Here is a 24,495-nt window from a genome sequence, read left to right as displayed (position 1 = left end):
TGCCAATTTGATTCATTTAACTTTACTCATATTTGCATTAGTAATATTGCTAAAAAGTTTATTTTTAATATTTTTTAACGGCCTCTGGGGTCCAGTCATTTATTTCTTGTTACTGATGATTTCAAAATGTTATCGCGTCCCGAAAAACTTCTCGTACTCATTATCATCTGCCTTGCCTTTCCCAACTATGTTGGGGTCGGCTTCCAGTCTAACTGGATACAGCTGAGTACCAGTGCTTTACAAGGAGCGATGCCTATGTGATGTCCTCAACCGATTTACCAGGGCAACCCAATACCCTAGGTAAGAGTGATTGACAGACTTACTGGCTTCTGAATAAAAACTATTTCCGAAAAAAACATAAGCGCTGGACTCTAAGTTCCAAATAAAAAGATTGTTGACGTCATTCTATCTCTTCCAAAAAAGCAATTCACTGGAAAGACCTCACCTTAAAATCAAAAAAGTTAAAATCCTTTTGTTAGTCTGGTGTCACAAAACGAAGTAAATCATATCGTGTCAATAAAATCTGTGTCACCCGGATATAGTATCCTACAGTGAAAGAATTTGAAATTCAGTCACTGTGCGTATGTGAATCTTTCGAAAAATCCGCTCTTAAAAGCTACACGGGTACTTCTTTGCATCCGGATTTAATGTAAACAAACAATAATGTCGGGATACCATTTTCACACACGGTCGGTTAGCCCCACGGTAAGTTATTAATTAACTTGTGTTATGGGTGCTAACACAACTGATAAACTACATATAGCTACATATATACATATTTATAAATACATATTGTAACACCCAGACCACGGCCAACAAGCATGTTCATCACACAAATGTCGACCGAACCGGGGATCGAACCCGGGACCTCAGGTTCGGCAGTCCGGCTTGGTGACCATTGTGCCATCGAGGTCGTCAAATCCAATCAACGATATCCGGGTGGGAGCCCAATATCGATTGATTGAATGATAAATCAAATATTTCCAAGTGTTGCGTTATCTAAAACCGTTTGTTACTAACTCCGTCATTAAAACATGTCAAATACATCTATAAATTAACTGCCTCGTTGGTCTAGTTGTCGCAAGTGTGGCTGCTGAGCACGAGGTCTCGGGTTCGATTCCCGAGTCGGGCCGAAATCACTTTGTGGGTTTTAGAAGACTTTCACAAAGCAGCCCAAAGCCTGGAAGTTGGTGATTGATTCACCCGTGCATCGGAGAGCACGTAAATGTCGGTCCTGCGCCTGATCTCTTTCCGGTCGTGTCGGATTGCCGTCCCATCGGGCTATGAGAGTGAAGGAATAGGGAGTGCACCTGTGTCTGCGCAAATGCTTGTGCACTATAATATGTCCTGCGCAGTTGGCTAATCTCCTTACATGAGAACAGCCGCCGTAGCCGATAATCGGCTAGGAGGACATCAAACATTTAATTCCTTTCTTATCAATATTAAAACATAACACTATGTTTTAATCAGTCAGCGGTTACACCCGCCTCTGTGAGAACTACTCTACGTATAATCATCGGCAAGGATATTGAGCCCTGACCTTCACCTGCGCAGAAGTGATTTATTGGTTTATTGCCTTAGGTGTACAGTGCGCAAAGCGATCCCCACTCTTCCGCCGAGAGCTCATTATCCATACTATATCTGGATAGAAAGTAGCCTAGCCTTTCTTAATAACGCTCCGTTGACACGGGTTCAAAAAAGACCCTAAATGGGTTCCTGAGGTGAGCACTTTCAAGAAAGCAACAAACTCTACAGCTGTATAATATTTAAATATATGATAGGGTCCCCAAATTCATGTCTTTTAGTCATTTTAAGTACGATAAGTTTTTCTGGTAAGCCATGGTTCTTTAAAGTTCTTTCTCGTTTATGTCTAACTGTTTCCCATAGAAACTACTTCTCATACCATATTAAAATGTCACCTAACAGCCAGTTTCTTCATCAAAAGTTAAAGCCAAAGTAAAAGTCAAAGTAATGACTAAAGTTAAAGTAACGGTTAAATTCAATTTTTCTATGAATTTTGCTGTCACTTTAGCCTTGAAAAAACAAATTTGATCGTTACTTTAACTTTAGACATTACTTTAACTTTAACTTTTGATGAAAAAACTGGCCGTAAGTATGGGATAGTTTAGCAAAACTTTTATTTACCTTCCCCAATGTTATTTTTAATCAGTTCAGCACTTTCGAAGCCTTTAGGGGGTACAAACATACTAGAACATGTTTCCTCCTTATAGTATGTATTAGTATAGATAAGAATAGAGCTGTATCTATCTTTGCATGGGTCTTGCCAGCGGCTGGCATTTGGACCCACACTGTGGCTATTTTTGACCACAGCTAACATTATGTAGCTCAGCCGTACGGTACGGGACTCAGATTATTTTGGATCTTAAAATAAATAGCTTTGGATCATGTGGCAGATAGAATTTTATAAACAACACGAATTACTCAAAATATTTTTTTTTGATATCAAGTTGGACCCCCTAGGTCATCAAGTCAAAAAAATCCTTTTAGCAATCTAGTCCTGTTGACTCCTCTGGCTAAGGGAGATATGGTACTGTCTTCAGCACTCATAAAGTATGTTCTCATATAAAGAAAGAATCTTTTGCACAAAACATAGGTGGTACATAGCCTTTGGTGGCACCGTAGGTCTTAAAGCGGAAGAACCGATTTGGATGCGGTTTTCTTAGATGGAAGTCGCTATTCCAGCAGTTGTTCATTTGAATGATGTATCCTATATGTTCGGTCCGATACCACCGGAGAGAGATTTTCACTCTCACCGTCCCATCGCGCTATGAGAGTGAAGGAATAGTGAGTGCACCTATGTCCAAGCTAATGTGTGCGTGCACTATAATATGTCCTGCGCAGCTGGCTGATCTCCTTATATGGAGAAGAGCCCCCAACATTTTTCTTGGATGCCATTATTTTTGTTATGTTTATTTCTTACCAATACTTTCTGGTTTGCTTGTTTCCAATTTGTCCATGTTTAGTTTTTGCTATTTCCCTAAACTGTTTGTTGTTTAATGTTACTATTGTTGGTTAACTAATAGTATACAATGATATCACTCGTAGTAACTATAGTAAATAACAACAATAATATAGTAAACTAACATGTTGTCGGTTCGTTTGTGTCATCAATGGCTTACATCATTACGAATCTTAGACAATTGATTTGTAAATATTAATAATTTACTATTAATATTTGACAACATGTATCCGTATTTTTGTTTTGATATTGGAAAACAGTTCCTCAAAAATCTTCGTTTGAAATCGTTACGTGAGATAAAAAGATATCTAATAGTTACCCGGGTAACCCAATACCATTTAAACCATTTACCATTTAAACCATTTATTTAGCCACACATACAGTCATTGAAAAATAACACAAGGTACCTATACAAGAAAAAAAAAAGAACCAGTGTGGCAAGGGGTATATCTCAGTATATGCTGTGCTGGGCACAGCCCTGATTTTCAGATATCCCCTCATCATTGAAATTAAAACGGTACATTTTACACGCACACGAAATTATATAACAATAAAAAAAAAATTAAACTTAAAAAAAAAAAAAAAAAAAACAGTTTGTAAGAGAGCTTAGGTAGGTAGGGAGGTAGGTAGAAAAAGTTAACACATCCAAACCAAGTTACACTACACAAATAACAAATAACACTACACACACATCAAGAACAATGAACGCTGTAAGAGGTAGGTAGTATGACTGACATTACATTAGGTGGTTGCTACTCTAACTTTTGTTTATTGAGAAATAATATTGTCAGATGTTTTTTTAATGTTACCTGGGACATATATACCCCTTGGTTAGCCTGGTGTCAGACTTACTGGCTTCTTACTACCCGTAACGACTGCCAAAGATGTTCAAATGACAGCCGGGACCAGCTTATCGAGCCCTCCGAAACACGGTCGTTGATTTCCGAGATATGCACCGAGGTATGTACTTGGACAGTACATACAAACTCAGACCCCAACCATTCAAATCATATCTAGTACCTTTTTCCTTGTATTTTACTTATCTGAACAATAGCCTATATTTTATCTAATTCATGTAATCGACATATCGTTAGATTAGTCCATTCACAAATCGCTAATCTTTAACATTTCGCGTTTTTCCTGTTTAACTATCAGGTATTTAACCTTCCTTTTTTAGTTAATGGTTATTTTGATGAATCACCCAAATAAACTTTATCTAACATAGATTCCGCAAGCAGTTTTACCTGCTTCCCTTGGGAACTAATCTGCTTACCCAGATAAAAAATAGCTGATAGCATTTTCATTAAGTGATAAATAGGTTATCTTACATTGAAATTCTTAATTTTTCAAATCAGAGACTAACGCGTTCAAGAAAGCAAACTCTAAACTCTATAATATTACTAAATATAGACAAGTCCATGGTTATGACTCGTAGTGGCCTAGTGGGTAAAGAACCAACTTCTCACGTTCTATTCCAGGTCAGGCAAGCACCAGTGCAACTTCTCTAAGTTTGTATGTCCTTTCTAAACTGTAGGTCCTTGGCAGTCGTTACGGGTAGTCAGGAACCAGTAAGTCTGACAACCAGTCTTGCCCGGGAGTAATGGGTTGCCCAGGTAACTGGGTAGAGGAGGCAGGCAGTCGCTCTATGTGGCACACTGGTACTGAGCTGCATTCGTTTAGACTGGAAGCCGACCCCAACATAGTTGGGCAAAGGCTAGACCAGTGGTTCTTAACCGGTGGTCCGCGGACCACTGGTGGTCCCTGGAGGCATTCCAAGTGGTCCGCGAAGCTTAGCTTTGCGACGTTGTTATACGTTATCTAACTTAATTTTTATCGACTTATAATTGCGAGCGGGGGTTTTCGCATGGACGTATATCCCGTGTGTCGTACCTAGTCCCCCAAATTCATGAAAATGTACGTTTGGGCTAAATTTTACGTAATTTTTGTTTTAAGTCCGATAAAAATTTCGCGCTCGCTTCGCTCGCGTATTCAGAAACTATATGCCCTTATTTTTGCATTTGTCAACAAACAAAAAGTTAAGTACGTTTGGGCTACATTTTACGTAATATTTGGTTTAAGTCCGATAAAAATTTCGCGCTCGCTTCGCTCGCGCATTTGGAAACAACCTACATAGGGAAGTTTTTGTTTATTTGCATTTGCTTACCTACACAACTGCCGACATGCGTTTAGCTTTGAGTAGAACTGACCCAAAAATTCAGTTTTTTTTTTTTATAAATAATAAAGAAATGAGTGCTAATTTAGGTAAACCGATGAGGTGGTCCCCGGCGAGACAAACTTTAGTTAAAGTGGTCCCTCATGTCAAAAAGGTTAAGAACCACTGGGCTAGACAGTTGATGTAGTACATAAGAATTACTTGTTTTATTCTATGTGTAGTTTCCCAGACCCCTAATGTATACATATCTATATAATTTAATATAACTAGGCAATAATTGATTAATCCCATTATTGTTATCGTTATCAAAGATTTTACCTTACTCAGGCGTTTAGAATTGCTACAAGTCATTTTTTTTTTGTTCTTTCATGATAGGCAAAAAATGTTTAGTTCCTCAGTTTAATATTATAAGTGCAAAAGCAGCTCTATCTGTTGCTGTTACTGTTACTGTTACAGCCTTTTTATCGTCCCACTGCTGGGCTGCGGCCTCCTCTCACACGGAGAAGGATTGAGCATTAATCACCACGCTTGCTCAATGCGGGTTGCTGATTACAGACTTTATAGTCCAGGTTTCCTCAAGATGTTTTCCTTCACCTTTATATCAGCCATTGGTGTCTAAGATATACTTAGATATACTTAGAAAGTACATACAAACTTAGAAAAGTTGCCTTGGTACTTGCCTGACCTGGAATCGAACCCACGCCCTCATACTCGAGAGATTAGTTCTTTACCCACTAGGCCACCACGACTTTTTTGTTCTATCTGTTGCGCTTTCACATATTTTAGTCAAACTTAATATCACTATTAAGTTTGACCTATATTTTCTTACGTAACTTAATGTCAATCTTAACATTTTTATCCGAGTGCGAGAAGTAGTTTACTGAGGAATCAGGTAAAACTCCTGACAGAAGCTAGTAAAATATGTGATATCAGAAAACTTTCGATGTCTACATAAAGACTGGGTATAGGTGGATTTCTATATCCAGTCTATCCATTGAATTTTGACATTAAGCTCCTTAAAATATATGTCAAACTTCAAAAAATTTCTAATTCCCAACCCTGGGATAGGTACGTTATAGAAATACTCAGTTCAAATCTTCGTCAATCTTAAAACACTTCCGTTCTCCACAAAAAATTGCCAATACTTCACACTCCTTGAATTAAGAGTCGTCATTAATTACAAGAGGACCAAAAATCCTTAGTTGCAGTACCCGCAAAATTGGGGGAGTATGTATTAGGGCGCCAAGAAGGGTGGTTTATCTGCCGTTGGGTCCGGGCATCGACCCTAAGGGCGCCCAAAATAGACGCGGCGGGGGTCCGAGGCGCCTCGGGTTAATTCTGTACCGGCGTTTTGAGGCCGTCTGGCTTCTTACCGTACTCATTCTTTGTCAGTAACTGATGAGTTCATTTCGTGAGTAATCAGATGCATTTTTTTGTTTAGAATTTTTTGGTTAGTCTTCCCTGTTTTGCTGTGATACATAGTTTCGTGCTATGATGCTTTAATTTTGGTTTGATATTGCCCATTTAACTGGGAATATATAAAAATATTATTTTGGCTATCTGCTGTTACACGCGTCTTAAGAGAACTGCTCAACGCACCCAGATAAAAGAATAGCCTATATTCTTTCCCAGTACATTTAAATCGATTCAGTTAGTCTGATACTGCTTTTATCTCATTCCATTTCGGTGAGTCTTAGTGATCATCAATATATCCTGCTAACTGGGCTAAGGAGGTCTGATAGGGCAGTCGCTCCTTGTGGCACACTGGTACTCAGCTGCATCCGGTTAGACTGGAGCCGACCTCAACATAGTTGAGAAAAGCACGTAAATGTCGGTCCTGCGGCTGATCTCTCTACTTTCGTGTCCGTTCACCGTCCCATCGCGCTATGAGAGCGAAGGAATAGTGAGTGCACCTGTGTCCAAGCAAATGTGCGTGCACTATAATATGTCCTGCGCAGTTGGCTAATCTCCTTACATGAGAACAGCCGCCGTAGCTGATAATCGGCTAGGAGGACATCAGTTGAGAAAAGGCTAGGCAGATGATGATGATCCGTTGCTAAAGTCTGACTGGTCCTTCGAAACGCCTGAAACCCTGCGATTCGGATGCACGAAGTTTTTCTTGCGTCACTACGGGCGTCGGTTTCATATCTGCGTCAAAACATAACTGCTCTTTGTAAACATAGTACGTACGGTTCTTGAGTAACTAGTATTATTTTGTGGACTTCAGTTATCTTTTATGTTGCTCTAGTTTTTGGTAAAGGTATAATTGTTTCATATAAATCTTCTGAATAAATGTTGTGATGAATATGAAAACGTGGACGGATATAGTGGAAGAGGACGACCAAAGAAGCGATGGGTGGACTGTGTGAAAGTAGATATGGTACTTAAGAAAGAATGTTACTTGTGAGATCACGGCAGATAGAAGAGTGTGGAAGGAGAAAACATACTGCGCCGACCACGAATAAAATTGGGATAAGGGCAGGAGGATGATGATGAAATCTTCTGAATAGTCCTTACCTTTCATTACTTCAACTACTGATGTTCGCCATTTATTACGGTCTTTGAATGGACTGCTTCTCATATCCGGATTATTATGTAAAATTGTATTTATTCTTATGTAAAAGCTAGGTATACTGCCAAGTTTCGTCAAAATCCTTTCAGTAGTTTCGGCGTGAAAGAGTGACATCCAAATTTCACGCTATTCAAATCTTGATGTGATTTACAATATCAAAAACTGCATAACTGCTAAACCGATTTATATGATGTACGCCGATACCTGGTTTAAAGCCTGAGAAATGACGTGGCTATTTTGTACCCGTGTGCAGGAAATACAAACTTCTCTCGGGACACATGTACAGCTAGTATGTACTGCTTATAAGTATCTAGCACCACTCTCTAAATCTATATGTATTTGAGATAGTAAGTAAAGTACCTTAGATGTACTTTCCATTGATAACAAAACACTCCCACGCCAATCTTATCAATGTAAGCAAGTTTTCATAGACAGCGTTATCGCTCGAATCTCACTACCTTTGCTCCATATGGCATACATTTCTGTCCTCTAGCCCAAAATGTCTTTGGATAATAATACTCTGGAAGAAATTTAAAAAAGTGATGATAGCATCTTTCTAACAATTCCGTAGCTTCAATCCGGGTCAATAGTGACCTTTTTTTTTTTTTTTTTTTTTTTCCGACGTCAAAAATCATCAAATGACCCCTCCCGCTGTGGGTTAGCAGCGGAGAGGGAGTGTCAGACTCTTACTGACTAAAAACCGTCGTGTTCCGTCATAGGCCTTTTGTGTACCAGGGCCGCGGTATCTCTTTCGAACAACCCGCAGCCCCGGCAGGCCTTGGGGTCAATAGTGACCTGTAGCCTTCCTCGATAAATGGGCTATCTAACAGCACATCAAATCTTACCACTAGTTTCTGATATTAGCACGTTCAAGCAAAGAAAATCTTTAGATTTATAATATTACCTAGGAGGAGGGAAGGTATCCATTGTAAAACTAGAATATCTCTTACTTCTTACCGACTCTAATGAAATGCGAGTGCAGTAGCAGCATTTTAACTATAACGATAACCAAATCATGACCAGCCGTATACTTGCTCTCATCAAACCAGCGATTTGACAACATCAAACGATTCGGTTATCGTTTTAGTTAAATGGTGCACCTCGTGTAAATATAGGCGTATAACCATAAGGTCAGTGTTCTCATATTGATTTTTGTATACCCACATTTTGTTTCAAACTTTATTAAAGGCAGGAGCGGTGAGACCTATAGCCGTCTCCCTCGCACTTGTGGCAAAACGTGCGGTAGTTGTTTTTTGTCTCGTTCGTTGGTTTATTTGCTTTTTTTGGGGGATGTTAGGGTCTGTGTAGGGAGAAGTGTGTTGGTGTTTTGCAATTATGCATTTTTGTTGAGTCTGGTGTCTATTTATCTACACTTTTATACTAATATAATGAGAAAATATTAAAATTTGTTAATATACTGAAGGCTCCGAAACTATTATATTTTGAGTTGAAAATAAATCTCTTATCATGTCTTATTTCACGGCTCAATCGAGAGATCGCACGGAAAAATATTGAACTATGAAATCTTTAGTAGAGTTTGTAATTATGTTGTTTTTTTCTAATATTGTATTTTTTTCTCTTTCCAGGTATATAAATACAGTTCCAGTATTCAAACCTTAAAATATACAGTCTAGTCTAAAAAGTTTCTACTTAAAAATATTAAAAAACGAAAGTATTCAACGTACTTAAAATTTTAAAATAAATATAAAAAAAAAACAAGAAAATATTTTTACTTCCTAGCGTTAGAATTTATACACTGTGATACAAAAGTTTTTGGCGGGAGTTTTTTTGAAAAGAGAACTGTGCAATTTTTCTAGTGTAACGGTTTTGTGCAATTTTGAATTTTTGAAGTTGGAACGTGCAGTGATTGGCCAAAGATAATGTTAAGCTAGTTTTCGTGATAATTTGCCTTGTGAAAGAAAGATGGCGCTGCCTCCGCAACAGTTTTGCGTCAGGTGGAACTCCTACCACACTAATTTACAGGTATGGTTTATTTTTTTATTATTTTTAGAAAATAGGTTAATCTAGACACACGGCAGTGTGTCCGCCAAGTTCGAGCAAAAAAAAGCGACACACCGGCCGTGGGTTATATTACACGAACCATTTCGGGCCAAATTCGACCCCCCTATAACTCAAAATCTATTTTATTTACGCATATCAAATTTATAGTATCTGTTGAGACCCCCTCACTTAACTAAAATACAAAATTTCATTAATATACTTATTGTAGGTCTTGAGATATTGACGTCAGAAAATCGCAATTTTTACTAAACACTCACTGACTGACTCACTCATCAAAAACCTAGACCACTTCCAATGGTCGTATTGACTTGAAATTTGGCATGGAGGTAGGTCTTTATGTCAAGGTAAAGAGAAAAATCTGAAAATAGCCAAGTGTGAGTCAGTTTCAAAATAATTCACATTATACCCCTAAGGAACTAAAACGAACTAAATTTAACTATATTTATATGATATATCTTCGAATGTTCGTACCGATCTGAAATTCGTTACAAAGGTTTGTATTTAGTCAAAGTAAAGTAAAAATCTGAAAACGGCCAAGTGTGAGTCACTTTCGAAAATAACGAATGTGTAACTTTCATCCACGAACATAATATATGATAAAATGTCATGTCAGTCAGTTGGTAAATCTAGACCATTTAGTTAATCTAGTTAATTTCTTTGTAAGAAGCATAGTGCATATTCAAAAATCTGAAAGTAGTATAAATGAGACATTTCCTTAACTAAATTAATCATAAGAAAAAAATAAAATAAACAACCTTACAAAAATAAATGAAATCCCACCCAAAACAAAAATGTGAAAGGCTGCCAAGTTCGATAATATGGGAATGCTTCGCCTATAAAAGAAGAGATCTGAATGAGTACCAAGTTCCATACACATACCTCAGTTAAAAATAGTTACTTTTTGATGATGTTACTTGGCAAGTTTTAATAGAAAATTAAATACTTGATTCATTGCGTTTAGTATGTTTATAGCAAGGTGTGTGAAAACTTGCCAAGTAACATCATTAAAAAGTAACTATTTTTAACAGAGGTATGTGTATGGAACTTGGTAGTTATTCAGATCTCTTTTATTTTATAGGCGAAGCATTCCCATATTATCGAACTTGGCAGCCTTTCACATTTTTGTTTTGGGTGGGATTACTATCACAGAAGTGAAGACGTTTTGTAAAGAAAATGTCACATATGTATTGTTAAAGGACAAGGTCTTAGAAGTTTCATATTCCCGTTGAGCCTGTCTATGGCATCGTAGCTCACGAATGAATGAACAGATTTTGTTACACTTGAGTTGTTTTCGGAAGACACGTTAAATCGGTGGGTCTCGGCTGTTATTTGAACACCTTTGGCAGTGGTTAAGGGTAGTCAGAAGCCAGGAAGTCTAACTATCAGTTTTACTAAAGAGGTGCCAGCCAGTAATTAACCAATTGTAATTGGTACTCATCTGCATCTGGCAAGTCTGAAAGCCGAGCTAAACATAGAAAAGGCTAGGCAGATTATGGTACGAGACCCTTCGTGCGGGATTACGACTAGCATTTGACCAGATTTTTAATCCATGTTACAAAATCGCCCTCTTTCGATGTTTGAGCTTTGACATGTCTATGTCCGTATGTGCCATCGTTCACCCCGTGAACGTATTTTCATTTGTAGCATTTTTTATTAATATCCTTTTGTATTATCGTTTCCAGGCGGTATTCCCTCGTCTGCTTCTAACGGAGCAGTTCGCGGACGTGACCCTGGCTTGCGAGTCACGACAGCTGCGCTGCCACAAGCTGGTGCTGTCAGCATGCTCCGCCTACCTCGAGCGGCTGCTGCTGCAGAACCCCTGCGACCATCCCATTGTGCTGATGAGGGACATGAGGTAAGAGAACAGGATATTTGAGGAGTTGCGAAGTCATGTACAGCAGTTCTCTTGATTCCTCTGACAATAAGCAGGATTTGGACGTGACGGAGGAGATTTTAGTGGGTGCGAGTCACACATGACCGCCGCGTTACCCTGAGCGCTGGTGGTATGCTCAGGCATTTTCTTCGCTAACCAAAAATATAAGGAAAAGAGGATATACATTTTTAACGAGGATAGTCATTAGCCAGCGGCTTCACCCGTTTCCCGAGTGAAAAACTTACTATTTAGATAGGGTTAAAAAATAGACTTAATGATATAGTTATAAACTACATTGCTGTCAAGTTAAACTACATTGCTGTCAAGTTTCATCGAAATCCAGCAGCTTTGGTATGAAAATGTAACGAGTATTTTTGTTTTACCCTGTACATATATTCTTGCTGGCAACAATTCTCCATCTACAGTATCGTAGATAAAAAAAAAATCTGCTGGAATCAAAAACAAAACGTGCCTTTAATTCTCTGACTTGCATAGTTATTATATATTCAACCATTTACAACCTCGCAATCTCTCCACAGGTTCAGTGAGATGCAAGCGCTAGTGGACTTCATGTACAAGGGCGAGGTGAATGTCACCCAGGATGAGCTGCCCAGTTTACTCAAGTCTGCTGAGGCTCTGCAGATTAGAGGTAAGTGTCAATAAGTTTATTAGATGACATATACAGGAATTCAAAATTCAACTTCAAAACGATCTAAATCTATACTTGCAACACATATTCGGTTACTATCCGGTGTATCTTTTCGGATCCTTTCACTACCTAATATGTTTGTCAAAGAAAAAAAAATGTGGCTTAAATAACAGCTGAATGGGTCTATTAATCAAAAGGTTAAGCAACGCATGGCGTGGTCAGACCGGAGGTGGAACAATAGTGGGTCCCAGCTGCCATTTGAAAATCTTTTTCAGTTGTTATTTGTATTCAGAAGCCAGAAAAGCTTTTACTAAGGGATGACGGTTACAATAGCTGGATTGAGGAGGTCAGATGGGCAATCGCTCCTTGTAAAGCACTGGTACTCAGATGCACACGTTAGACTGGAAGACGACCTCAACATAGTTGGGAAAAGCCTAGGCAGACGATAATATAGATATAAACATTCTATTATTTCCCCATAGGTCTATGCTCTCACGACACATCAGGAGTGTCGGGCGAGGCGGGTCGCACGGACAGCAAAGACTATACAGTTGCCAGTGACGCTCTCGTCGCGCACGCTCAACGAGATGCACAGCAGCAGAACGGTAAGATATATGTATATGTACTTTTAAGACAAGTGGTAATCTTAAAGGCTGCCCCACATACACAAAACACAACGGAATAAGAGTTTAAAGCCGGGTATCCACTTAGGTTCGCCGTGGTTTGCGAACACTGTGTGCTCCGCGAACGTGAACGTGTACAGTGTACACACTTAGGCTGCAACATCAGTGAACAAACTGCGCTCCCCTTTGAGTTCGCGCAAAAAACCGCTTCCAGAGCGCTCCGCCGTGCTCCGAGCGTGCTCCAGTCGATCACGACGTATCCATTATGTTTGGTTTGCGGAGCGGGCGCGTTCGCGAACCACGGCGAACCTAATAAGGGTTTTCTAAAATGGCGTCCACGAGATGGCAGCACCGAGTCGTCAGGTCCAGGTAACTGTCAAAGTGCTTATCTTTACTATGAATAGTGAACGATTTTAGTGTTTTTTTATTATTTTATAATTAAAGCACTGCATTATTGTTTTACTATTGCGGTTGAGTAAATAAAAAAAACTAAATCATATTGTGTTAACAAAGGACAATGGGCGATTCCGGTCCAAATGTCCACCACGAACGAGACCTATATGGCTAGATAGCCCGTTAAATATAGAACATATTTTGTTATGAAAGTAAAAAAAAATATAATGCCAGAAAAAAGTTATAGCAAAATAAAATAAAACATTTTATAGATTTTTTCAATTTAATTTTTTCAATTACTTTTCGTGATGTTCGATTTTCGTACTTTCTGTAACTTCTGACAAAATAGAATTGTTCATTATTAGAGAGAAGACACCACCAGTTACTTCGAACTATCTTAGATCCAGGCACCGTTGAGTATATTCAAGCCCTTCTGGCACCTCAATTGGTTCGTGATTCGTACATCCATCGGGCAAATAAATATGGGTTTATATGCAAATGTGTCTTACTCATCTTAGTTTTAGATAAAGTGCGGAAATGAAAGTGGAATAAAATAAAAAATAATAATGACAACATACAAAAACTACCGAAAATTAAGAATACATTTTTGGCTATAACTTTTTTTTGGCATTGTTTTTTTTTTTTACTTTCTTAGTAAAAGTTACTCTAAATTAAGTGGACTATTTAATTATATAGGTCTCGTTCGTGGTGGACATTTGGACCAAACTTCATACATTCTTGCCCAATCTCCTTTTTCAACAAGCTTTTCCTTAGTACCAGTGACTTTTGCACCCTCTCTCTTAGCTCAATTTTTAGTTCGGAAACCTTATTCTGACCGTAGTCCATAATAAAATCAATAACACTTCCAATATAACAGAATTTCAATAAACAATAAGTTCGGCACCTACAATTCCATACTATTTGACAGCTGTTTGGACCAGACGCATACGTGGCGCCACCCGGTGGCAGAAAAAATTTAAAAAACCCTCATTGGATACCCGGCTTAAGATATTTGTGTCCTGAAAGTTGAATATAATCCTTCTCTTATATTGAGAAACCAACATTTTTAAATAAACTAAATAATAACGAAAATGGAGAATCGTTTGGAGATAAAAAAAGTGTTAGGGAGGGGGCACATTTTACAGTTACCGCCATTCACGAAACTCATTATGTGTACACCTTTAAAATTCCCACTACAGCTCAAATTTTGACAGTGAAATGGGCATAGAACATACTTTAATAATTATAATTTTAGTTTCTTTTGCATACTTTGCTATGCATAATATTAAATCCACAGTATGTGTTGTAACATATTACAGTTTTCTACCAATCATTTGCTTTCCATATCTTTGTGAGATGTCCTAAAACAGTTACATTCTATCGTTTTTTTTTTTATGTAATTTTATTTACGTATAATTTTATTAAAACAACATTATACATTTCATCCGATACCAAACTATCTAAATCACTTCAAAACATTAAATATTACGTTCCCAAGCCACACTTTAAGTTTCACCACATCTGGAAACCATTTAAGAGGTCCCATAAGATACCCATAGACTAGACGATGCACAAAAAAACACCCTTTTATAGACGTGTAGCAAAAACTTTAAGAACATGGGATGAGCGTTCAAATATTGAGAAGAATTATACTACGCGCGGCGAATCATGATCCCTATGACAGTTCGTTAGCGCTTAACATTGTGACGTCCTGTCAGAACAAATCCTTTACAGGCCCAAAAAATTCGAAAAATCATAATTGTGTACATTTGTAAATTATAAAAATGAATATTAAGAAATTATTACGTAATATTCGGAAACACAGGAAAAACACTCAATGAAAATGTACATCGTACGTGCTGCAAAAGTTACGTCGTCAAGCTTTTATCGAAAAAAAGGGACACATCGATAAACAAAATATCGATAATGTACAGTAAAATAAAATATAATAAGGGCCGTAGAATGCAATGAATGCAATGAAATGCAGCTGGCTGAATGACATGACCTTTGCCTAACAGTATTTTATCGTAGTTTCGCATCACTATTACACCTGTCAGTTGAAACGTCATAGGGATCATCATTCGCCGCGCGTAGTATAAGTGCTTCTTTGACCACTATTTTTTATCCTCATACCTAAATTGTGATTAGAGTGTCATTTGTGTTGAAATAGCATATTTGCAATTGCAAAAGATAAAAGAAAAAATATATATTTTGTATATATTTCAAAAAGTTATTGAAATCACAAAAAAATATATAAAACCAAGGAGTAGTATACATTAGTACAATACTTTAGTTTGTGTAAACCACGCCCATTTTACACACTTTTACTATACATATAAAATATTTAATACACTTTAAATGCATACAGTACGATTTGAGATGTTTTTTTTTGGGATGTCGAGAAAGACTGACTTACTGGGGATTACAATAACATTGTTTTGCGATTGGACATTGAATTTTGACATTACCTACATGTAAAATATTGTCAAGTTTCATCCTCTAATCAAAAAACAGATGGATTGGTAATTGTAATCCGTCGTTAGAGAACAGCCGACAAGACCGACAATCTAGACGCCATATAAAGGAGATTTTTTTTTTCATATCAGCCTTTGTTTATCTATTCCAGGTCCCTCCCCCGCTCAGAAATCACCCCCAACCAACAACAACAACACCCACGCAACAACAACGAACGGAACCAAAAAGAGGAAATCCGAGGAGAGAGCCGACATCAAGGAGGAAACGGTGGAGGAGGACGGACTGTACTACGGCGAGCTGGACAACGATAACATGGAGTTTAACGAGGTGAGGACTAGCGAGTGTAGGAGACAGTGGATAGTGAGGAGGACGAGGAGAGAGCTGACATCAAGGAGGAGACGGTGGAGGAGAACGAGAGACTGGATAGTGAGGAGAAAACCAGCCACAACTGACTTAAAAACCTCCTTGATTTTAAGTCGTTTAATACATTTTTAACTGTTCTTCGTGTGGTATTTATTATATTTAAGGCACTTGGAATTTCATAGTAATTTTTGACTAATTTTTTATGTAATGTAAACCAATCAAGAGTGAATTTTTTATGTTGAATAAGTTTGCCTCAAAGATTTTTAAGAAGAAAATCTTTTAGTTAAGCCTTTCTTGGAGGAAGGCTTATAAAATGGTAGCTGCAAAAATATAATGGGATTTATAATTTTTTTCAGGACGATGAACCCGGGAAACCAGGTAGCAGTTTAGGACAAGCATCAGGTAAGTTTCACAATTTTTAACAAAAACATATTTGTTTATGTTGAATTTTTGAATTTGTTAACTATTTTTTACTTTTTATTTCAATCAATGTTTGTTTGCAATGTGACTCCTCCCTCGTCACTTGCTTGTTAATTTGTTTTTAATTTGTCATATTTTTTTTACAAAAAAATTAGTAAAAAATTTATAATTTTTTCGCGTTTTTTTCGTCAAAAACCGGTCCATAGTGTGCTTAGAGTGAAGATTCATGTTGTGAATGGACATTGTGAAACGCAAATTTATATAAAATGTCTGTAAGGTAGGCCAGTTTTCTTTATTATCAACTTTCGGTAGAAAATTATTTAAAAATCTGTAGCGAATTGAACCATGAATGATTATATTTTTGACAAAATTTTCGAAAAAAAAAAAATTTTTTTTGTTCTTTTTTGACTATCTTACAGACATTTAAAGTCGATATTTTTATCAGTGTTGCCACATTCATGGTTCAATGGTGTTGTCATCATTATTTTATTACTTATTTCTTGTAGGTCGACCGTACTTGCGAGTGAAGCCGGAAAGCGAGCTGTTTTTTCAAACTAAATTGCAAAATCTAGCTAAAGTCAACTCAGAATATATAAACAGACTTTCAAAAATGAACGCCAGTGAGATTAGAAATGAATTTTCAAAATACGGCTTCAATACTAATACAAGTGAAGACGCTTATTCACAAAAAGCTAATGAAAAATCAGAGAATGATTATTACAAATCCTGGTTAGAACAAAACGGAGAATTAGAGGTCTCCCTACTAAAAGCTAGCCAAGTTAAAAAACCGAAAATCGATACCAAAAACCAGAAGTCCGAAGTAGAGTTGATACCAAAGACGAAAGACGGGGTTGCCAACAAGGAAATTTTCCCCAAATTAGTGGAGAAATCTCAGATGCGTCGAAGGGGTAGACCGCCAATATTTAAGGATAGAAATATAGATATCGGGGAGACTGTTCTGAAGTCTGATTTGGACCAATTTTTGGAGGGAAAGGAAGTTAGTTCGTCGGGGTTGTCGCGTAAGGACTTGGAGAGAGTGATGATGGGGAAATTTAATCCGAATCGTCGGTACTCTAACGAGGCTATGTGGGCAGCCCTCATGGATGTGAAGAAAGGAGGAAGTATATACAGGTGAGAGATTTTTTTTTTCTATGCTAACTGTTTTACCCGGTTTCGCTCGCGTGCTGTGGAAATTACTTCAGCGTACCAGGATACCGGCAATATATGAGCCAAATATGATTTCAATCAGTTCAAGCCATCTAATGGTGATACGAATTCATATCTATAATAAAATTACCCATGGCCTTTTCAATGGCATCCCATGTGCGTATTAAATTTCATCGAAATCGCTAAAGCCGTTTACTGGTACATATTTATATTTAAAATACGGCTTGGTTAGAAAGACCCCTTAGTCTGTGTTTATTTATATTCCTAAGAGATGCACTCCTCCAAGTCCACTATCCCTTGTATCTTTTTAATTTGATTAACAAGCTACATAACGCAAGAATTGTGTGTTAGCTTGCTAAAAATATGACTATTGTGAATTCAATAGTAGCCAACTTCAGACAAGCAAAGCTTTTTAACAATATCTGTACGAACAACTGACAAAGTCAAATAGCTAACTTCATAACCGGAAAATTACCAAACTGTAATAAAAATATTTTAAAAATGTATTTGTATTTAATATTTAAAGAATGTGTTATAAAACAAATGAATGGAAAAATAATATCCCCCTTTCTTCCAGAGCGGCTCAAACCCACAAGGTCCCCCGCAAATCCCTGCGCAACTGGATGAAACGTTGCCACATTAAATCCTCATTCCCCATGCCTCAACAGCTCAAACAATTCGTGGAAAACAGCAAAAAACAGAAAGAATATAAAAACTTTGACTACACTAACGTACCGGAAACACAGAATTACGAGAAAAGTGGGACGGAAACGGAAGCTTATGATGCTGAGGATTTTGGCAAACATTTTCTTACGTTCACTAATTCGAATGTTTCGAGTGAGGATGAGGTTAAAAATGAGGATGTTTTGAAGGATGCGGAAGGGAAGAATGAAGAGGGGAATGCGATTGATATGTCGGTACATGAATGAGGAGGTATTTTTAGGGTTTTTTTTTCGGTGGTTCGTGTTGGGGGGAATGTGTGACGTTATGGGGGATTATTTTGAAATTTTAATTAATTTTTAATGTTGGTTTTACGTGATTTCGAAGAAAAATATGGGAAATTACTCATGTTTTATACAGACGACGATCTGACAAATTTCTTCAATAGATTTTCAACCTTATCACAATAGTGGAAGTTTAATGTTCGATTGGTAAAATTTTGACAGATTCGGGTAGGTTGACCTGCTGGCGTCTTTACATTTTTAACTATTTAAATTACAAAAAGAAAATGTTTAATTTGCTTGATTTTTGCATGGATTATTAATGCGATCTCGTAAATAATAATTTGAAATTGACACATCACATTCCGGCCAACACGACCGCCCGCTAGCGAGAATTTTGACATTGACAGCTGTCAAAGGTGCTTACATGCAAATATTTTCTGTTACATGCAATTCAACGTTCTAGTTAAGATTATTTCTCTGTTATAGTAATAACGACTTATTGTTACTTAGGATCGAATGTACTTTTAAATTATATGGCTATTTTTAAGAGCAACTTAAACTGTCCAACCGTTTTCGAGGATTGGCGACGAAGACAGACGTGTTTAATGAAAAAAAATTGGGCCCGTAACGGCCAGTATACGAAAAAAATTTAACTGCCAAAGAAAAGCAAAGATAAAGGAAGAAATCTTAATTTATTTGTAATTTTTATGAATTGAAATCAATTTTTATTTATTTTGTCCAAAGATTTTTCTTTTTGTTTTTACTTATTAATGAAGAAAAATGTGTGTGGTGTGTGAATGAGACAATGAAAAATTTACTTGCATCCAAAAATATAAAAAAAACCGGCGAAGTGCGAGTCGGACTCGCGCACGAAGGTTTCCATGCCATTATTTATAAAACGGACAAAAAATCACGTTTGTTGTATGGTATGGGAGCCCCTCAAAATATTTATTTAATTCTAGTTTTCAATATTTGTTGTTATAGCGGCAACAGAAATACATTATCTGTGAAAATTTCAACTCTCTATCACGATTCATGAGACAGCCTGGTGATAGACGGACGGACGGACAGAGGAGCGAAAACAATAGGGTCCCGTTTTACCCTTTGGGTACGGAACCCTAAAAAAGATCTCTTTTGGTATTTTTGAGAAATATAAAGCTCTTTCACACACCACATATGTTTACTATGAAATGCAAGCCGGTCTGTGTAGGCTCTTACGAATAGTAACAAATTATTCCTATAAAAACTATTTGTTTTGCAATATTTTACCCAAAGATTTGATGTCTCCTTAGATCGTCTCGTGGGGGAATGTCTCAAAAGTTTTACAAGAATTTTCAAAAGTACTTAAAACTAATGTATTATAAAAAAAATATTTAAATATAAGAAAATCAATTTTATAATGAATGTTTTTGATGTCGGTTAGAATGATGCCAGGATAATCTAATCTCCCGCTTTAGGGGTATTACTGATTTAAAAAATGGGAACTTTATATTAAAAAAAAAAAAACAATTTCAATGTATTTTATCAGTGCTGCCGGGATAAAAAAATGGTAACTTCATAAAAACATTGTATTTTTACTGGTATTTGCAGTGCTGCCATGATAATAATCTCCCACTTCTTGGGTAAATATTTATATTCTTTCAAACTTTTGAGACATAACCCACTATTATTTATTAGTAAGTTTGTCGTTATATGTTCGTGTAATAAATTAGTTGTAAAATTAAATATAATTATTATATAAAAATGAAATGATTGGCCTTTATTCAAAAACTGAGTGCTTGGTAGGACTTCGTCCAACTATATATAAAGAAAAGACTTAAAATGAAATTTTTAGTGTTTAATATTATAAATTATATTAAGCTTTTTATATTTTGCTGTGGTCAAGTTTTTGAAAAAAACATAATTTTCAAAATTTTATACATGTATTGGCAACGAAATTTAATGAAACTAAAAACTGAAACCAAACTTTGAAATGCTGAACCTCCTTTTTTAAGTCGGTTAAAAAACATGTTTAATAAAAATAATGACCACAGCGAAATAATGATTAAAAAAAAACGGCTTAACAATTATTATAAATTTATTACCTATATTTGTATTAATTTATTTATATTATACATAAGTATATGATTATATAAAAATAGTATTTTATAATTGTACTTAATTAGGAGTAATTATGTTTGGGCATCGATTATATTGAGATTTTTAAACTTTATTCAGTGTTTGTGGATTTTTCGAAAATAATTTGGAAATCAAAATGTTGGTTCATGGCTCAAACAGCCGCACGGGTCGATCGATCATAAGGTTAAGCAACGCTTGACGCGTTCCCATCTTGTCATGACGAGTTCCTCCGTGTTTCGGAAGGCACGTTATACTGTAGGTCCCGGCTGTCATTTGAACATCTTTGGCAGTCGCTACGGGTAGTCAGAAGCCAGTTAGTCTGACAAACAGTCTTACCAAGGAATATCGGGTTACCCGTACATTTTGATTATCTAATTATTTGAATCCATATTATCTGAGTATACGTTATAGGCCTTAATACTTAAAGAAACACGAGAAGTTAAATAAATTACAATTTGCATTATTGTTCCTTATTTTTCGAAATAAGTAAAGTACCGACTATCCCAACCGTTAATTGTCATGATGGTCAAAGTAAAATTCAACTATCCCGATAAGATAAGCTAGGCTTTCTATCCTTCTGGTTATATTTTTTCATATGGGGACTAGTGAAACATACATTTTGCGCTTAGATATGTGAATTGATGACTTAGGCCCAAGTTCAACAACAAGATAAACGCCGGTTTAAGTAAAACGGCTGTTTATCATAATTAGAAACTTGAAAGTAAAGATTTTACTTGAAGATTGTAATCCCAAAGGGATTGATTCCCAAAGCTTCGTAAGGATAGTCGTCGCTTGCCTAACCGACCATTAACGAAACGACTTTTGGTGAAATTGGGCTTTAATCAACTATCACTTCGGTTAACTATCTCAGAATACAATCTTTTATAAGTAAACTGCATTAGTAATAATTGACCCGTATCTCAGCTATTCGGATAGCATACTATCACATCGATTAATTAGCTATCCCTTCGGTTATGTAACCAATTGGTTTACTATCCCCTTCGGTAACTATCGCCTCGGTTAACTATCCGGCGAATAGCCACATTAAATGGCCTATACTACCTACGTTCCTATCAAATAATACTGTTTCTAATGGTTTTAGTTTTTATTTTCTTGTAAAAAACGTGTTTTGTATATTTTTGTGGCATTATTTTATAAGAATTGAAAATACGGGATGTATGCCACTTTTGTATTGTAAAGCCTTTTACCGTTTTTAACATAGGCTACAAAAACTTAAACATATGTTGAACACTTGTCTAAAAAGTGTGGCTACAAAACAGACCTTATTTCAACGACATAACCTGTGATTTTTTTAGACAAGTGTTCAACAGACGTTTAAAAGTTTTTGTGGTACCACGATAAAGGTTTTCTGTATAAAAAGTGGCTGATTTGAATCTGAAATCTCAAACTACCTACAAAAATATAGAAAACACGCTATAACCCATGAAGTGCCTACTAGTATATAAATATATACATACTATACATAATAATATAGTTTTAAGTCTACTGTAGATATAAACTATACATTGTATTAATGCTAAGCCTTGCGGTCGTCATTGTCAAATGATTTTGTATGCACTACTTACTTTCTGCGGTTTCACCCGCGTCCAGTGGGAACTACTGCCCGTACCGGGATAAAATAAAGCCAATGTTACTCGGGAAGAGTGTAGCTTTCCAACGGTGAAAGAGATTTTTGAATCGGACTAGTGGTTACTGAGATCACCGTGTTCAAACAAATAAATTATTATTCGTAAATATGGATAGCGAAAACCGAAGCTAGTATAATGTTAGCTATATTTACCTACAACAATTTGTCAACCATGATATTTTGAGTTTCATATATAAACAGGAATTAATATTCATCGATCTAATTCAATTAAATAAAATTTTGGAGCCAATTTACAAACGCGAAACTTGGTAGGTATATATTATATTTGTTCATTTTTCATGCAAAAAAAGATTTGACTGAAACTTGGCAGTAACATAGCTTATATATAATAATAACATACTTATAGAGTTCTTTTTATCCTCGTGCGGGAAACAGTTACCTCGACACGCGAGTAAAACCGCAGGCGTAATCTAGTTATAATATAAAGCCAGTTGACAATGAAAGCTATATTTCAGCTGTATTGTATGTTTGTAAGCAGTATTATGTTGTCGCGATCATTCGTTTGGCAAATTAACTGCGGATTCCAATAACCGATCCATCGTTGTTTTGCGATTGGATATTGAAGCTTCATATAAATTTCTGGTACGGGATTGTCCGCGCGAGTATCCGCGGCACTGGTACATAAATGGCTTAAGAAGGAACATGGTGGGTTTTAGTCAGTTAGAGTCTGACACTCCCTCACGCTGCACACACAGCTTGAGGGTTTTCCCATTATTAAAACTTCAATCTGTAATCGCAAAATAGTCGATGGATCGGTTATGGGAATCAGTAGTAAATCATTTCACCGGTTGTACTTAACGTGTCTCTACCGATTGTATAATTATTTATGTTTCAATTAAATTGAGGTTTACTGTCTTTATTGGTCGTTTTATTTTCACAATATTTTATATATTTTTTGCCACTTAACGCCGTACACTTATATATGTTATTCTCATGTAGGCAGCCTACGTAATTTACAAATGTAATACCGCTTCGTAAGTCGTTTACAGTAATTTCTATGACATTACGGAAGTCAACGTTATTTTTACGGAAGCAACTTACATGTGTAAGTTGGGGTAAGGGCCAATTTCATCGACAACATGAACGTGAGTTTTTTTAAAACCACTTTGACCACTTTGACAGTAAAAATTGAAAATTCAAAGTAGACAGTTGTTTTAAGAAAAACAGACGTTAATGTTGTCGGTGTATTTAGGCGTAAGTCGGATTTGAGGAATGGAAAAAGACATGCTGTGCCGACCACAAAGTATATTTTGGATAAAAGCAGAGAAATGATGATGATTTATTATTCATTATAATTTATAGACTTTGATGTGGCACTTCAATGTCGATGATGTTTTTAATTCCCAATTTATTATGGAGCTTTTGTTTTTATTGTCTGTCGGGGCAATTAAATACCTACTTGGTTGATTTAACAATCAATAATAACCTTACGATTGTTACCCGGTTTCTTCTGAAGAAATTGATTGATTTTTCACAGTCCATCTTTTGATATATATTTAAACGTATTTTTACTTATTTTAAAAGTAATATGTGAATGTTTTAAATTTAAATCCCAAATAAACCCAGAGAGCGTCTTTTCCTCGCTTTTTACAAAACGCATGCATCCCCTATAATTTTATAAAGATAGTTCACTCTTTTCAAAAATTACAAAAAATATTTTGTTACCCATATATTTTTTTCTTTACTTTAAACCATGTAGTTTTCCTGAAACGCCTTTATATTTTAAAGCCTTAAATGGCCTGTTTAGATCTAAAACTTAGCAATATTTATTCATTAAGTACTTAGATTTATAAAATAGAGTGAACTATCTTACAGCTGTACTTAAGACTTATCGATGGATAGAATACTCTTATTCTTTCAGACACCATTTTGCATACAAAATATCATGACATTTCCTTAGAAAAGTCACAGTTTTTTGATGTCAATAGTGTCAAAGAATAAGTATATTTTATCCAGTACAGCTGCCTGTAAGAAGCCAGGAAGGGAAACGCCCATTTCTCCATCTTAATTCTATTTTATTTATAATTTTAATTGTCATTCTAAAGGGCGGTTTC

At 36.3% G+C, this 24,495-nt stretch overlaps 1 protein-coding gene across 7 annotated transcripts in view; it reads left to right on the top strand.

Moving 5' to 3' along the window:
* The window catches only part of LOC124643882 (protein bric-a-brac 2-like), a 40,656-nt gene that overhangs the window by 6,776 nt on the left and 9,385 nt on the right, over window positions 1–24,495 (top strand). For 4 of the 7 annotated variants that reach the window (XM_047183007.1, XM_047183006.1, XM_047183008.1 and 1 more), the window contains exons 2-9: window positions 9,312–9,708; window positions 11,430–11,602; window positions 12,160–12,269; window positions 12,752–12,874; window positions 15,912–16,087; window positions 16,480–16,525; window positions 17,050–17,674; window positions 18,288–19,602. In XM_047183007.1, the coding sequence (XP_047038963.1) occupies window positions 9,649–9,708; window positions 11,430–11,602; window positions 12,160–12,269; window positions 12,752–12,874; window positions 15,912–16,087; window positions 16,480–16,525; window positions 17,050–17,674; window positions 18,288–18,639 (1,665 nt within the window). In that variant the 5' untranslated portion in view covers window positions 9,312–9,648 and the 3' untranslated portion in view covers window positions 18,640–19,602. Of the gene's footprint in view, window positions 1–9,311; window positions 9,709–11,429; window positions 11,603–12,159; window positions 12,270–12,751; window positions 12,875–15,911; window positions 16,088–16,479; window positions 16,526–17,049; window positions 17,675–18,287; window positions 19,603–24,495 lie in introns of those variants that run through there. The other 3 variants (XM_047183011.1, XM_047183010.1, XM_047183012.1) reach the window with 1 other exon arrangement.

The sequence above is a fragment of the Helicoverpa zea genome, chromosome 28 (genome assembly GCF_022581195.2).
Source record: "Helicoverpa zea isolate HzStark_Cry1AcR chromosome 28, ilHelZeax1.1, whole genome shotgun sequence".
Lineage (NCBI taxonomy): Eukaryota > Metazoa > Arthropoda > Insecta > Lepidoptera > Noctuidae > Helicoverpa > Helicoverpa zea.
Note: the sequence above shows the minus strand (reverse complement) of the source record. Positions and strands in the feature narration are given on the sequence as shown.